At 44.9% G+C, this 15624-nt stretch overlaps 1 protein-coding gene across 2 annotated transcripts in view; it reads right to left on the reverse strand.

Annotated features, from left to right (window-relative positions):
* Nucleotides 1-15624, reverse strand: part of FAM131B (family with sequence similarity 131 member B) — a 39815-nt gene that overhangs the window by 14792 nt on the left and 9399 nt on the right. Inside the window, exon 2 of one of the 2 annotated variants that reach the window (XM_075763133.1) lies at nt 603-712. In XM_075763133.1, coding sequence (XP_075619248.1) covers nt 603-712 — 110 coding nt within the window. Of the gene's footprint in view, nt 1-602; nt 713-15624 lie in introns of those variants that run through there. The other variant, XM_075763139.1, reaches the window with a different exon arrangement.

Genomic DNA, 15624 nt, shown 5'->3' on the forward strand with positions numbered 1-15624 from the left:
GTTATGTGTTTAAAATAGCTTTGATCTTTTTATTAATCATGACTGCGTACCCTGAACCTTACAGAACTGAAAATTCAGGTATCTAAGATTGCAGAAGCTGCAATAATTCAGAACAGCAAATGAACCAGCCCTTGAGATACAGCATGCTAAATCAATTGGCAGAGAGTTACTAGTGAATGCATCCCTAAAAATCAAAATGAAGACAAATGTGTTTCTTCAAAAGATTTTATGGCTGTGCTGCAGAAGGTGGGACAGACATAGTGCTGGACATTTAAATGAATCCATTATTCAAGGAATGCAGACCTACAGGCTTGTCAGAACTGCCACAGTTTTTTCCATGTTGTGTTCCACTCCAGTCATGAGTGGTTAAAAGCACTTTGATTTGCAAATTCTTACTGTGGATATTGTGAAGGGAGTGACTCAACTCTATTCAACGCAAGCCAAACTGCACGGATATGAAAGTCTGATCCTCGGGTGCACACTGGCATTCTGGTCCTCTCCCATTGATGCCTCAGCTGACGCACAGCACCTATTCCTGAACTCAGAAAGAACTGAAACTTTCTGATCCCCCCTGGGTAAGTGGGTCTGGGACAGGCACTCACCTCAGTGGAAGGTCGATGGAAGCTGCTGCCATGCAGTGAACTGGTGCTGTCCATATTGATCTGGTCCACATCTTTCAGTCCCTTCCAGTCTACTGCAATCACCTCGTTTCCTGTGGGAACACATCTAGTCAGGCTTCTGAGTACCCCTACAATTTGATTGAGCAGTCTTAAGCCAACTCAGCTCAGCACACAGGAGAATCACAGAGTTTAACGCCACAATAGCCTTAAATCAGTCCTTCTGATTTTAATGAGACCACCTGTACATCAGCAACTATTATATTTCACACAGTTATCTCTATATGAAGACCAGTCATTTGTGTTTTTCTCAAGCATAACGTATGCTTGGCTAAAGCACAGCTCTCCAGAAAAAAATGCACCTACTCATTATGTGTGACTGAGAAAGAACCAATTCTTTTGATATCCTGTTCCAGTATTAAACCATCATCACTTAAAAAGGCATTTCTCCCTTATAATTTGGTCTGAAATGAACTTAGAGCTGCTGGTACCCTTGCTTTACTGTTCTCAGCAAGATTAAAGACCTTTTTAATACCTGCCATTACATTTCAGGAAACTTATTCATACACTTGCTTTTCTTCTTGACAAACTAAACAGACTGAGATCTTTCGGTTCCTTACTGTAGAGCAGTTTTCCAGTCCCCTTAATAAATCTGTGTTGCTTTAGAAAAGACATCTCAAATTTTTCAGTTCTTCGAAATGTGGATATAAACGCATAGACAGTAATGTATGTAAAACTAAAAATAGTTACTTGCTGCTCCTCTTCATGTTAACCCATTGTGCCATAACCTCACAGTAGATTCTCACGTTCAGCTGTTTGTTCACTCGGATCCCTATGCACTTTGCACAGCTTTCTGCAATTGTTACCCATTCAAAAGCAGAGTCTGTGCCGCTTGATTTTAGATGCATTTTAATACAACTTAAAGGATCAAGTAAAATTAAATATTAATAAAATAGAAATTATAAAATCAAGTTAATAAAGATAAAAAATATTATTAAATAAGATTAAATAGTAATAAAAGTGAAACTAAATGTGTAGTACACTTTAAATAGTCAGCCAAGTAACCAGCACTGCTCTGCATGACTGCTCTGTCCAGTTAGCCATTTACTGTACCTCCAGCCTTTGTGCCATCCTCAAACTCTGTTAAAAGTTACGTGCTCCCATGTCATGGAGGACAGGTTGCACTGTATTTAAACCTGAGCCTTTTGGAACTTGGCAAAAAATATAGCTCCCAACATGATCCTGTTCCTGGGATCAATTCAGCAATATCTAATCTATTTGGAATACATGCCCTTGAATATGAATGGTTCTCTTTTCATAAACTTTTAGCTTTTTATTTACTCTTTATAGCAAGTTTCTCCTCCATGGACATGCACAAACCCCTTTGCTTATTCTAGCAGCTCTGGCACGTTTACACTGGCTCATCACTGCACTTCCCAGGTAAAAATCTTCTGAGAGGCAAGACATGCTGTGCTCCACCCTACACAGAACTACAGGAGGGATGTGGGCATCTACGGGTGGGAAAATGGAGGCACTCATCAGCTAGAATTCAAAATGCAAAAAAATAATTTGTTGCCTTAAAAAGGCTAAACATGGTGAGATGAAAACCAGCAGAAACTACTTCAGTTGGTGTCCACCACACCTTCACATCTCATCATTTTCTGCTGTGTAAGATGTCTCTTCCTGAAAGAACCAAGGCATGTTTTCCCCTTCACACCTGAAGTATGTTTCTGTTCATCAGGACAATTAGAACCAAGCGCTTTAATAGCATCCCCCATATGCTTCTGACTAAGCTGAGTAAAGTTGCTGTTCCCTGACTTGTAAGGAACTGTGACTCAGGGAACTTAAAAGAAGTTTCCTCTACTGTATGCTACAAAGGTGAGCACAGAGGTCAGACACAGCCAGACTTCAGGAGGAGGCAGGACATGGCTATGATGAGCATGACAAAGACCACCTTTCCAGGTTGTAATGCTCTTGACTGTTTTTGTTCTTGACAAGCATGTGCATGTATTTGGCCTTACTGAGCTCAGTTATCTATTTCTAATTGTGATTGCTACTAAACATGATCAATTCATGAGCTATGAGTGCAGAGCTGAATTTGTGTTATGTTCTGATCAGATCATTTGGCTTCTATCTGCAGGTATTCCCCCCCTGCAGGGTGTAATGTTAGGCTATGTGACAAAAGCTCATCTGCACACCCAAAGAGGAGCACAAGGAGATGACAGCAGGAGGGGCAGCCCAAGCAGCATCCTGCTAGGCTGCCCCCAGGCCCATCCCAGGAGCCATCAGACCACCAAAGGCCCATCTCAAGGAGCACAGAGGCATGATGGCAGGTGGGAAACTAAATTATGGACTCGGAGGAAGGGACACCCTGTCTGGGCCCCTCAGGGGAGCCTCAGCCCCAGGGAAAGCCCATCAAGATCAGGCAGGGGAGAGGTGTTCAGAAGCGGTCTTGTAACCAGGAGGAGCACTTGCTGCCCAGGGGTGTAGGACCCATTATGAGATGCAGGAGAAGAGTACTTAGGGATTGCACTAAATTTATGTGATGTTTAGGGGAAGAGCCAACAGCAGGAAAAGGGGGGGATCTAGGTGGTTTGGGGCAGGGGGGAAATGTGAGAAAATAAAGGGATAAAAGGGACCAGTAGCATGTAAACAAGTTGCTGATCAGTATGGTTGTCTGGCCATGCCCTGCACCTACTTAGTGCAGCCTGTCTTGTCTTCTTGTTAATTCCACTTCTAACTGTCTTCTGGCATGAAGGACGCTCTATTCTGGGTGCATGTGTTTCCTGATGGAGGTCTAAATGCCAGGAACTAGAGAGACTAAAGTGAGTGAAATCAACTGCAGCGAGTGAGGGCATGTGAATGAGTGAGTGATGACTAGCCAAAATGAAGGTGAAGTGATCTCGGTGCCAGATGTGTCCCCCTGAGGGTGAGACCACAGCGTGAGTTGGCTACCACAGGGATCGGGGTATTCACAGCCACTGTCACTGAGCTCTGTGTGTGAGGGGTCTGTACCAACAACTTCAGTGTGGCTGTGGCTTCAGGAGCTGCTATGCCCAGCTGCCAGTGACTGTGGAGACTGGGATCCAGGGGCAGCTACTGGGCTGAGTAGCCCTGCTACAGGAGGGATCCATGCTGCACATAGTGGATCTCCATAGTGCTCAACCAGAGATGGGAGCAGGATGAGGCTGTTGGCACTGTTTGTGTGAGCGCCGAGTGTATCTGTGCTGATCTGTGTGGCTGGCATGTATGTACATATATATGTGCTGTGTATGTGTGTTTATGTGTATGCACACTGGGAATGGTGGCTGCAGCTGGGGGCAGGGAGCTGCAGCAGCCTCATCTCTGTTGGGCTGCTGAATTCACCCCTGCTAGTACATAAGGGCACTTGCAGGTATGCACCAAAGCTTCCTGGTCTGGAGACACCTCCACTCCCAGGGCTGGGCTGCCAAGGCTTTCCCTATATCCTGTCACAGCAGGAATGGATGGGATAGGCCCCTCGTTCCCTCTGGCTGGGGAGTACAGCTGCAACTAGCCCACCCTGAGTGAATGCTTTTTTTATCACTGCAAAAAAAGCCTAGGAACATCATTGCTACCTTCTACCCAATTTTTCATTACCTTCTGGCCTCCGTATTTGACAGGAGTTTCTTTTCTTTCTATTTTGCTTCATAAAGCTGTGGCTGACTGCACTACTGCCTATCGGACTGGCAATCTGGAGCTCAGCAAAGGGAGGGAGGTTTGGGGTGTCCTTGGATTAAAGCAAGGGCTTGGTGGGCCAACTCATGGGTTGCCTGTTCCTAGCATGGCTGGAGACCTCTTAGATTTGGGGTACAAGCAAACCTCCTAGGGCTAGAAATATCTCTGGCAAAGCAAAGAACCAGATAGGGCCGTGAAAGCCCAATTGTCAGTCCCAGGTGCATCAGCTATAAGGTTTAGTTGTGACTTAGAATCAAATACATTTGTATTCAGTCTCCCTCAAACAGGGAATGGGTAAAGGGCAGAAGAAAGGGGCACTGTTGGGAAGTGCAAAGCTAGAGAGGGCAGGTACAGGAAGGAGTGGAGGGGTTGACTGTGATCAGGGTGAGCTGAAGGATCAACAGAGGTCAGTAGGAGGACGAAACTGGAATTACAGGCAGAGCAGGAGCTTGCCCCTGCATGTGGGATCCAGTTGCCTCTTCCTGCAGAGGAAACCCCTGCTCCTTCCCTCCATCTGCAACCCTTCACGCTAGTTGGAGAGGGCTGGGGCATTCCTGAGACAGTGATGCTGGAGAGCCAGGAGACATGCCACCTCTCCAGAGCAAGAGGGAGCTGTACAGAAACCTTCAGTGCAGGTAGCAGTGTTGTGCCCGCCTTATCTCTGTGAAACCTGCTGCTCTTTTCCCTGCACTCTCAGCTGTTTCTGAGCATAGCGCTGTGACTCTTCTGTAAGTCTAGACAGACATCCTGGCACACACAGTGCAACCCAGGCTGCAGCACTGCTCTGCAAACGCACTGCAAAGACCCCCCCCAGCCAAAGAGAGACCAACCTCAGGGTGCCTGGTGCTCAACACATCTGACCTGACAGCCCCAAAGTCTGGCAAATGATGCTCAAACTTTGCTCCCAGTTTTGCTGCCCACTGACCGTTTCCATGAAGTGTGAGACTGTGGAAAATATTAATATTATTCTGGCAGATGGTGGCATCAAATGGTTGGAGAACATTAACATCAAACAATTATTTGTCTCAAAGTCCACACCTGTTCCATAATAGTAGAACTAAAGGCCTATAAAGTTTAGTTATTACTGTTTTTCTCCAGTTGAAATATCTCCTTTACCTAGATAAGGGAAGAGAATGAGTAATATGTGATCTTGCATGCACTATAGTCGTGAAGACAATAATCACTGAAAATTCTTGGTTTAAACATTTTCACAAGTACAAAGAAAGATATTGGGAGAAAAAACATCTTTAATATCTGTTACATGCTTTTAAGTGCAGTAATATCTGCTGAAGAGTTACAACATCACATGCTGTGGTTGAAAAGGAAATCTCTGGGTTCTAATTGGCATTGGGCCTGGGGCAATGTTACTTCCTCTTATTGAAAACTGGATAAAGGTTAGTGGGTTTTTTCTGCTAGAAATAGCAAGAGCAACATTAATCCACAGACATGAAAGATCAAGTTCTGATCTGATAGATGGACAGAAAGAAACATGGAAAATCAGAAAGAAGTATGGGCAGTGAAGTGGGAAAAGAGAAACTGAAAGCAGTATGTTATATTATAGTATTGTTTTTATCCAACCTCATTCTCACTTCAATTAGGATTGTTTTTTTCTTTTGTAATGGTACATTTGTTCTCAAATATAATTTCTTTTCTCTTATCCATCTTCCATTCCAGCTTCTGCTAATCATCATGTCTATTCCATTTGTAATTCTATCATCAATCACCTCTTAGAGAACAGTATTTGCTCCTCTCCATACAGAGCTGATAAACATTTTAAAATATGAATGGGCCATAAAGCTAATTTTAAAGTGGGATTTTTACAAACAGATGCTACTGAATTTCTCATTGAAATGATCTGAAATGAAATGATGAAAGTTGAGAGAAAACTGGGTCTCTGATTTCCTTGTCATTGTTTCTGTATGGTGTGTATAGAAAGGATATAGATGCCTTTCATTTTCATTGAATTTTTTAAAGATTTCTTGATTAAAAAAAATAAATTATTTGTTTTGGAGGTTTTTTTTAACATCATAAATTCCATCCTTGCTCTGGAAGACTCAGTAGATAATTGAAGAACAAGGAGGAAGCTAATTACATGAAGCAATGAGATAAAACCAAACCAGTTGAAATACATAAATACATTAAGCCACATTGCCTATCATGGTTGCTTTGTATTTTCAACACAAATTTGATATAAACTCTGACAAACACTCATCAGAAAAAGATGTCTCCATCACAACTAAAGTAATTTTCCAACTCAAGTCCTCTAAGCCTTTGGGGAAAAATTATCATTCCTCTTTCTGTTATAGTACTGTTAAGGTAAAAATCAAGATTTACTTTTAACTCAGGCCTTTCTAAAACAATAAAGATAGCAAACATTTAAAGGGGGGGGGGGGGGGGGGGGGGGGGGGGGGGAATGGAGGAAATAGAATACCCTTTTCCTCACTGTGGGGTGGGTTTTTCTAGGATAACTTTGGACTCTCAGAAATTAGAAAATGTGTGTACTAAGCATTCCCAAGCAATATGAGATAATGACCACTTTGAATGCACTGGAAAAATCCAAGAAGCCAGCTGGATGACTGTATCCCACCTTGCTGATCTAATATTACTATTTTTTCCTATTTCAGTAGCTCATTTTGCCACATACTTTAATTTATCACAGAGACACAGAATTTCTTAGTTGGAGATATTTTCAGTTTCTTTGCATTTCTATGATCATAGGAAATTTGCCTTGTTTTGAATTACTTATTACTTGATCTAAACAAGTCTATTCTCCTTGGGTTTCCTCTTGACATTTTCTCAATTCCTATATCACTGTGTATTCATTGATACTATATTTTTGTACCTGTGCCTGTATTTTGTTCATTTATCAAGGTACACGCTTGAATCAGGCATCTGCATGTATGCAGAAGGCTTTAATAATCTATTTTGTTGTAACTTCTGTGCTGGATGCTAAACATCATCTCTAATTTATCTTACCTATTTTGTTCCGCATTAAGTAGACTAATACAGTTGTAGAGTCTTAAATTCTGTTTTTTCCTTCCTGACATGATGCTGGTGAAGATGTACACTATATTCCAAACATGTGCTTGTGTCAGTTGCTTTCTGGTGTATCATGCCAATTAACATAAGAAGCAGTATATTAATTAAACAGTGAATTTCCAGCCCTGCTATTATCCACTGTTAGCAAACTTTCTTCTGTTTCTAGACTTTTACTTTCCAGTAGAGAGCAGAAACATTATCATTTGATATTGGTAGTCAATGTTAATGTCGGTAAAGACCAATATTTAGAGTAAATGGTTCAATTATTCTTTTCTATCCCTTCTTTTCCCTGAACAACTAAGAAAACAACAAATGTAATTGCAGTAATTATGATCAGTCTTTAAATTGTTCTTTCCCTAATATCAATTTTCATGATACTCATGGGAGTGTAGTATCTTTGTCAAACACAACATCATGTCCTGTCAAATGTGGTTGAAATAAAAGCAGTTGAAGCTACTGGGAAGGGCTGTTGGATGGATGGATAGCATAATCATAGAAACATTTTCCTTCCCAGCCTGCTTTAGAGAGACGTATTCAAAGCTAGCCAAAAGGTCACCATCAGGGAAAGGAATAAACCTCTCCCAGTTAAACTGTCCCTGAGGTGAACCTCAGATGGAAACCTTCAAATTCTCCCAGGTAAAGATGAGAAATCAATCAACCTGAGTTATTCACATACCTGTGTAAGTATTCTAGCTTGTACTGCATAAGGAAACATAAAAATTAGTTAGCTGCTGTTGGCACCTACCAACAGATTCACTTGTGGAAGATAGACAGAGAAAAGTCTGTTTTCATGGATGAGGTAGGGCTGAACAGTTTGTTACTCATCAAGGCAGAGAAATGTCTTGGTGTCCACAAAACAGATATCTTTTTCATTTTTGATCAAAAATTTCAACAACTACAGCTCTGATGTGTCTGTAAGGTTAGGAATCAGATGGGCAGTTCTCAGGATCTTTGCTTTGGATTTGGGTTATCTAAATTATTTTCCAGACCATTCTGCCTCTTTTTGCAGGTAGGTCCCATTTTAGCGCTGTTTAGGAAATAGCATTAATGAACAAAGCTCCAACACCAACATTTTTCTTCTTGACTGGAAACACTTTCATACCAATACTAAAGGCTACTGCATACCATGTTCTTGCAACTAAAAAGAGATGAACAGAAAGCCTAATGTTAGACATAGGCAGTTCTGTTCTGAGCAGCAGTCATTTAAGCTAAGGAGGTACTGCAAAACAAAACACATCCAATTAACACAATTAAAAAAAAAAAAAATCTCAAAGTCCTGTCTCATTTGCAGAACAAGTATCAGCTAGCATGAACAGTGGCGATGGGTTTACCCTCGTTCTTCACTGCTTCTCTGAAGTGCAGAAAATGTGTCCCCAGGGGCTTCATTCAGCACAGTAAGTATGAAAACGTCAATATGAACCAAGGTAGCAGCCCTTTTTTTGCTGGCCTATAGCCAGCATTACAGAAGTAATATGCAGCAGGCAATTTCACATGTTGCTCTCCAGAGGTGTTTAAATTTTAATCTCTGAGGCCAGCATGTCACATAGGCACTGTCCTAGAGCCTAAGAATACCATTAGTTGTGACATCTATGTCCCATAGTTTCATCTCTACCGGTGGGGAAGAAGAACCATCCCAAATACTCCTCAGGAGTCAAACGGCAGATCTCAATGCACCTCTCACTCCAGGGACACTCTTGGTCCCTCTCTGTGGGGTGGGCAGCACTACTGCCAAGGTGATGCCAATGGGCCAAGGTGAGACTCCACTGCTGCACCTTTGGGTCCACTACCATTCCCCAGCCAGCAGGACCAGTCAGAAGAAGCAGCAGAACAAGAGCGTGCTCAAAGAACCAGCACATGGGGACAGTGGCAGCCTGTCAGTCCCAGGTTCCACTCTCCTTACCTGTCCCCCCCCTCAGCTGTGGGGTATCACTCTGGCAGCCCCAGAGTATATAACCAGGTGGCTACATCCTTCTCTACCACAGCCATCACACTCTTGGCCACAGTCCCAATCAAGCATCTGGTTTTGGAACAGCAGCAATGGTCAGAGCCAGGCAGGAGGCACCGAGGCTGCTGCCTCCCTCTCACCACCCTCCCCAAAAACCAAAGAGGCAGTGATGCCCTAGGCCGTGGCAATGGCATCTAAGCCATAGTAGGCTTTTTTTCCTGGCAACACAAGCCACTCTGTGGGAAGGAATGGGTAAAGAGCTCTCAGTGAGGGGCTCTTAATTCCCCTCAAGTTCTTTGAGGTGCTAGGTGTAGAGGTGATGCTATCTTTGATGAGATGGGCCCTGCCGGGGGCACTGCTCCCTTACCAATCCATTCTTCTCTATGCCAGTGACCCAGTGCAGCTGCCAAGAATGCCTTGGCTCCCTTCAGATGTACAGGGCAACAAGGGAGAAACTGTTCCCAATGCTGGAAAGCCACCAGCAGGGCTTCAGGTGTCCTCACCAGACAGCACCACAGCTCCCTAAGCAGCTGGGGAAAATGACAAAGACCTGCTGGCACTGAGACTGCAGGGGCGGAGCTCACCAGGCACTGCTGATGGCACGGGGTGTCCAGCCCTGCCTGATTGCCCACCCCTGTACCTGTTGGGGTGAGGCCACAGCTCACTATCACCCCTAACCCCACCCCATGATTTTCCCTGCTGCACCTGAGGGCATCTGCATCTACATGGAGCAACCTTCAGGAAGTACTTGCTGTTCATGAGGTCCCTCTGATTCTCCAAAGGGCTACCCCACTCCCTCTGCTGCTTATCCTCACATCAGGGGGAGTTGTTGCTCTCTGCCAGGTGCACTGGCTGGACTGAGGACCTTAGCAGAAGCAGGACAGAGATGTCCCAGTTCACAGGCTTTTGGGCACTACAAGGACCGTGGTCTCACACAAGTCTGCAGGCTCCTCAGACCCATCATGCTGAGGGACAGGCTGTGCCACCTGCTGAAGACTCATTGCTTTGGGAAGAAGATGCAGTTGACCCTTGCCATGGCAGATTACAACCTCATCTTCATCAGTGGCGGCCCTGTTCAAGGAGGGAAGGGGACCCAGGGGGCAGAGTGCTTCCCTGTACCACGGGGACCACAGCTCTGGCTACAGAACTTGCTGGTGTACAGCACTGCTGGTACCACTGGCACCACCACTGCTGGCCGGAAGGTTTCTCACGCCTCTTCTCTCTCCCTCCAAGTGAAACAGCTCAAAATCCCATCTTTAAACCCCATGGGATGGAGGGAAGGTCTCTGCAGAGGTGAGGTATTCTCCTTGCTTTGGGCAGGAGGGTTCTCCGTCATGTTCCTGCAGAACTTCACCAATCTAACTGACAAGTCTAGCTGCTACAGTGGTAGAAAACCATGGTCTACTTTAGCTGTCTCATGGATAAAGTCTCATGCCACTACCTCTGATGGAAGAGCAACCCTGTTGACCTTGGTAATCCAAATCGAGGTGCTGGAAATCACGAGGACATGCCTGTCACCTGATGCACCTTTCATTCTGTATAGAATGGGAGTCAGTAATCCAGTTGATGACTGTACCTTAAAACAAGGCCTAGTACATTTATAATTCTTCTAGCTTATATTTGCCTTCTTTCTTGGTCTAGTTCCTCCCAAGTGCTATTCCTGAACAGGGTCTTTAAAATATCCCACTGAACTGGACCGGCAGGGGTAGATATCAGATCACAGCAGGTGTCCATCTGAAGATCACACCTTGGTGCAAACTCCACACATCTGACTATGCTTCCTCCATCTCAATCTGAGTAGCAGAGGATGAGCCACTCCTGGCCAGATGGCATCTGTTTCACGCAACAATATGTTGTAAGCTTAGTCTTCTCACATCACTATCCATGGTGCTCACCACCACCTCCTCTAGGATGAGGCTGGCCTACCAATAATTTAACAACCTGATAAAGAATATGAGCTTTATAGCAGTCTCCCAGGGCATCTGGATCAACATGTGAAAGAAAAGCCATCCTTTCCCTTGTCCCAAAGGCTCTAGAAGGTAGAGTAGGAAGTTGTAGGTCAAGTTCCTCTCTTACAACTACATGATGGCACCAAGGCAGTGGACAATTGTGGCAGAACAGGATATTCTCAGGCTGGAGAGGCAGACTGCCCTCAGGAATTCAGTGGGTGCCACATGCAGCAGGGAAAGCTCTGGGTCCTGGAAGACGTTCGGGTCCAGAACACCATTGCCTGGTTGTAGCCCCAGTTCCTTTGGGAGACAGATCTATGGCACTCACTTCTTCCAGAAGTGAGGTGACAAAAACACATTGCTTGCATCCTTGCAAAGTGTACTGCTCCTCATGCTGGTCCAGAGCAGAGGCAAGAAGGAGGAAGGACTTCATGTGCAAGCCCACTTCTGTTTGAATAACACTGATTTCTGCATTTGCCATGTTCTGAGCAAAAGTGCCCAATGGCTGACCAGGACTTATTGGAGTGGCTGAGATCTCAAAAACTCTCCACCACATGCCCAATAACAAAACACCAGGCTCTCCAAGCCTGCCAGGCTGAGCCTCTCAGGAGTAAAGAACTTTGCTTCTCATGAGAGAGGCATGAGAGTTCTTCTGCTAAAAAAAATTGGGACCTCTGCAAAGGGAGGTGCTGCTGTACAGTATTTCTCCTCAGCACAGATTACAGCAAAAGCTACAATGTACCTAAAGTCTGTGCTAGTCTATGTGGTCTGCCTAGACCAGAGCTACATCATGCCAGTCCAGAGCATGAAGCTGTGTCATCTAAAAACCACAAAGAGAGAGCCTGTCATTAGATCTCCTCCTTCTGGTCCCCCAACCAGGAGAAAGTGTTTAACAGAACAGGTAATGGCTATTTTGTAGTGGCCCCTGAAGGCATTCAGTTTCAACTCCTGCTTCATGGGTTTCTCCAGCAGCTGTGTACAACTGCAGAGTTCTTGTTCAAGCTCAACAGGGTGCTCTTGGCTTCAGAAGGGGAGTGAGTCAGGGCTGCCCTATTCCAGCCATTGCCACTCCATCACTGTAGAATCCTTCCTCTGTATAGTCTGTTAGGGCGTGATGGGCCTGCTGCTCACAGAACTAAAGTTGTATGTAGTCATGTGGGTATAATCCTGCTGACATGCCTCCTCACACTCTGGTACCCAGAAGACCTGGCACACATGGATGAACCAAGTCACATGTATAGCATCTTCCTCTGCCCAAGTCAACTGAGTCAAGAGGTCTCACCACGTGCTTGGAAACAGATGCTAAGCAGGCAGCTAGCAACCTCCCAGCTGCACTCCACATCAGTAAGGCACGTGCCTCTTGCTCTGAGAGCCTACCTCCGTGCTACCAGCCACTTTCTGGTTATGAGCTTGGATAAGAGGGACATCAAGGTGTCTCAATAGCTGCAGAGGTGGGCAGAACTGATGCTGCAACTTTTCCTTCAGGGAGGGTTCTGGCTGTCAGCAACCAAAGAGTGCTATGTTTCAATACTGCATCAACACCCTGTGCCCTATCCCTGCAACACCGACCAGCCTCCAAGAGAAAGTACTGGACTTCTGGATTGTCTTTTGTGGTTCACAGTCCAGCTTGGCTTGTACTGGCATGTGCCTTACCCTGCCATTTCTGACATGTCTGTCATGCTACACCAGTGACCCAAGAGGCCTCTTGCAAGACCTTATTGGCAAGGGACTATTTATCAGGGAGTGTAGTGACAGGACAAGGGGTAATGGGTTTAAACTAAAAGAGGGTAGATTTAGATTAGAAGTTAGGAAGAAATTCTTTACTGTGAAGGTGGTGAGGCACTGGAACAGGTTGCTCAGATAAGTTGTGGAGGCCCCAACAGTGTTCAAGGCCAGGTTGGATGGGGCTTTGGTCAACCTGGTCTAGTGAAGGGTGTCCCTGCCCATGGCAGGGGGCTTGGAACTAGATGATCTTTGAGGTCACTTCCAACCCAAACCATTCTGATTCTATAATTCTTGAACTACTGGTGTTTTACAAGGCCCTCCTCAGAACCTGGAAGCTCTCTGGAGCAATCAAGTCCCTCATGATCACCAGCAAGGGGGAATCTTCTTGTTGAGCCTCAGCTGAACGAAACTCACCTCCAAGTGCAGACAGAAACCTTATCACTGCACGGAAGGATTGTCCCTGCAGCATCACTAAGCTGGGTCTATGGTCAGTGAATTGAGGTCAACCCCATACTGCTTGCCTGGTGTACAGTGTAGAACACCCAGATTATACCACCATCTCCTACCTCAGGGAAGTCCCACAGGAGGGTAGTCTCCTCCAACACTTAGCTCCATGGAGATACCTCTGAGGCCTTGACCTGTGACTCACTGTCCAACTCACACACCATTTCAATAAACTTTGAACAACTTTGAACAACAAGATGACCTCCCTTGAGAACACCTCTACATAGTCATGCATCCATTCCTCAACTTCCTCCCCCTTACGCCCAATCACAATACATGGTTGTAGGATCACTCATTGTCAGGAGAGGATGAGAAACCCTTGTGGCCATTTTCTACTCTGGGCTAATTCCATGGACCACTCGGAACACCAGCTGGAAAAATCCTCCATCAAGCATGTCCTGGTTTTGGCTGGGATAGAGTTAATTTTCTTCCTAGTAGCTAGTATGGGGCTATGTTTTGGATTTGTGCTGGAAACAGTGTTGATAATATAGTGTTGATAATAATGCTTTTGTTACATAGACCTGTTGTTGTTGAGCAGTGCTTACACAGAGCCAAGGCCTTTTCTGCTTCTTGCACCGCCCTGCCAGTGGGATGGCTGGGGGGGTACACAAGAAGTTGGGAGAGGACACGGACAGGACAGGTGACCCAAACTGACCAAAGGGATATTCCATACCATATGATGTCATGCTCACTTTATAAGAGGCTTGGGGAAGAGGAGGGACTTGGGCGGGGGGGGGGGGGGGGGGGGGGGGCAGTGGCATTCAGAGCTATGGCGTTTGTCTTCCCAAGTTACACGGGACAGAGCCCTGCTTTCCTGGAGATGGCTGAACACCTGCCTGCCGATGCGAAGTGGTGAATGAATTCCTTGTCTTGCTTTGCTTGTGCACATGGCTTTTGCTTTACCTATTAATCTGTCTTTATCTCAACCCATGATTTTTCTCACTTTAGCTTTTCCAATTCTCTCCCCCATCCTGATGGGGGGGAGTGAGCGAGTGGCTGCATGGTGCTCAGCTGCCGGCTGGGGTAAAACCACAACAAAGCAAAAGGCACAAGTTTGTTCACAGGACCCCCTGACTCATGTCTCATGCAATAAGATGGCACCTTTGTACATCAAGCATGCCTGTCTTCTGACTCCTCCAGAACTTGTTATCAAGATTGTGGCTGAACTTCTCACATCTTTACTTGCCCAGTTCCCATCCCAAGACCTACTAAATTCTGAGCCCTCTTTATCAACTTCCCCATTTCTCACCAACCTGACTGTCTCCAGCTCCAGAAAGAGGAAAACCCAAGATCCCAGCAACTAGCAGTGCTATTTCTATTCCTTTGTTCTGGGCAGGGCATCACTAGGCAGCATCTACCAGTCCCTGGATACCATGGAAATACAGGGGTGCTCCGCTCACTGTTCCTCTCTGCTTCTCTATTTTCCTGGTTTTAGCTTGTTAGTCATTACCCTGTAATCTTTTCTAATTTTTTTTCTTCTCCTCTACCCCCCACTCCACCCACCAAGACAAGTGATTGTCTTTTTTTCTCCCTAGTTTCTTTTCTTCACTCTCTTCTTCTGTGGGGGGACAGTGGGAAAGTAGGCATTTAGTATTTGTTTGTGATGGATATCAGCTTGTCCCTAAAGTGGGAGTGATGTGTAAGAAAGAGTATAAGAACAGGGGAAAGAGTAGTGATATTTTCCCAGAATATTTGTCCTAACCTGCTGCAATTTATGCCTCAAGTAGTTCCTGAGACAGAGATGTTGCCTCTGTATTTAGTCATCTTTTTAAATGAACTTTCTTCTATTCATCTGTTCACTTTTTAAACCAAAGAAAACTTAGAGTTCCCATAGCATCCCATGTCAAGGAGTTCCACTCTGAACAAATGCTGGCTTTTGTTTGTTTGAAACTTGCCACTTGCTAGTTTGATTTGATGTCCAGATTCTGTTTTGAAATAGATAATGACATATTCTTGCCTGTTCATTTTTTCCATGCTTCTCATATCGCAGAGAAAATTCACATTTTAAAAATATCCATCATCATAATCTCTTTTCCATACTTGGGAAATCCCTATCTATTTAAATGGCTCCTCACATATATGCCACACCATACCTTTGATTGTTTTTGCTGCCCTATTCTGAATCTTTTCCAGTTTGATTATGTCCTTT

This window comes from Balearica regulorum, chromosome 1 (genome assembly GCF_011004875.1).
Source record: "Balearica regulorum gibbericeps isolate bBalReg1 chromosome 1, bBalReg1.pri, whole genome shotgun sequence".
NCBI lineage: Eukaryota > Metazoa > Chordata > Aves > Gruiformes > Gruidae > Balearica > Balearica regulorum.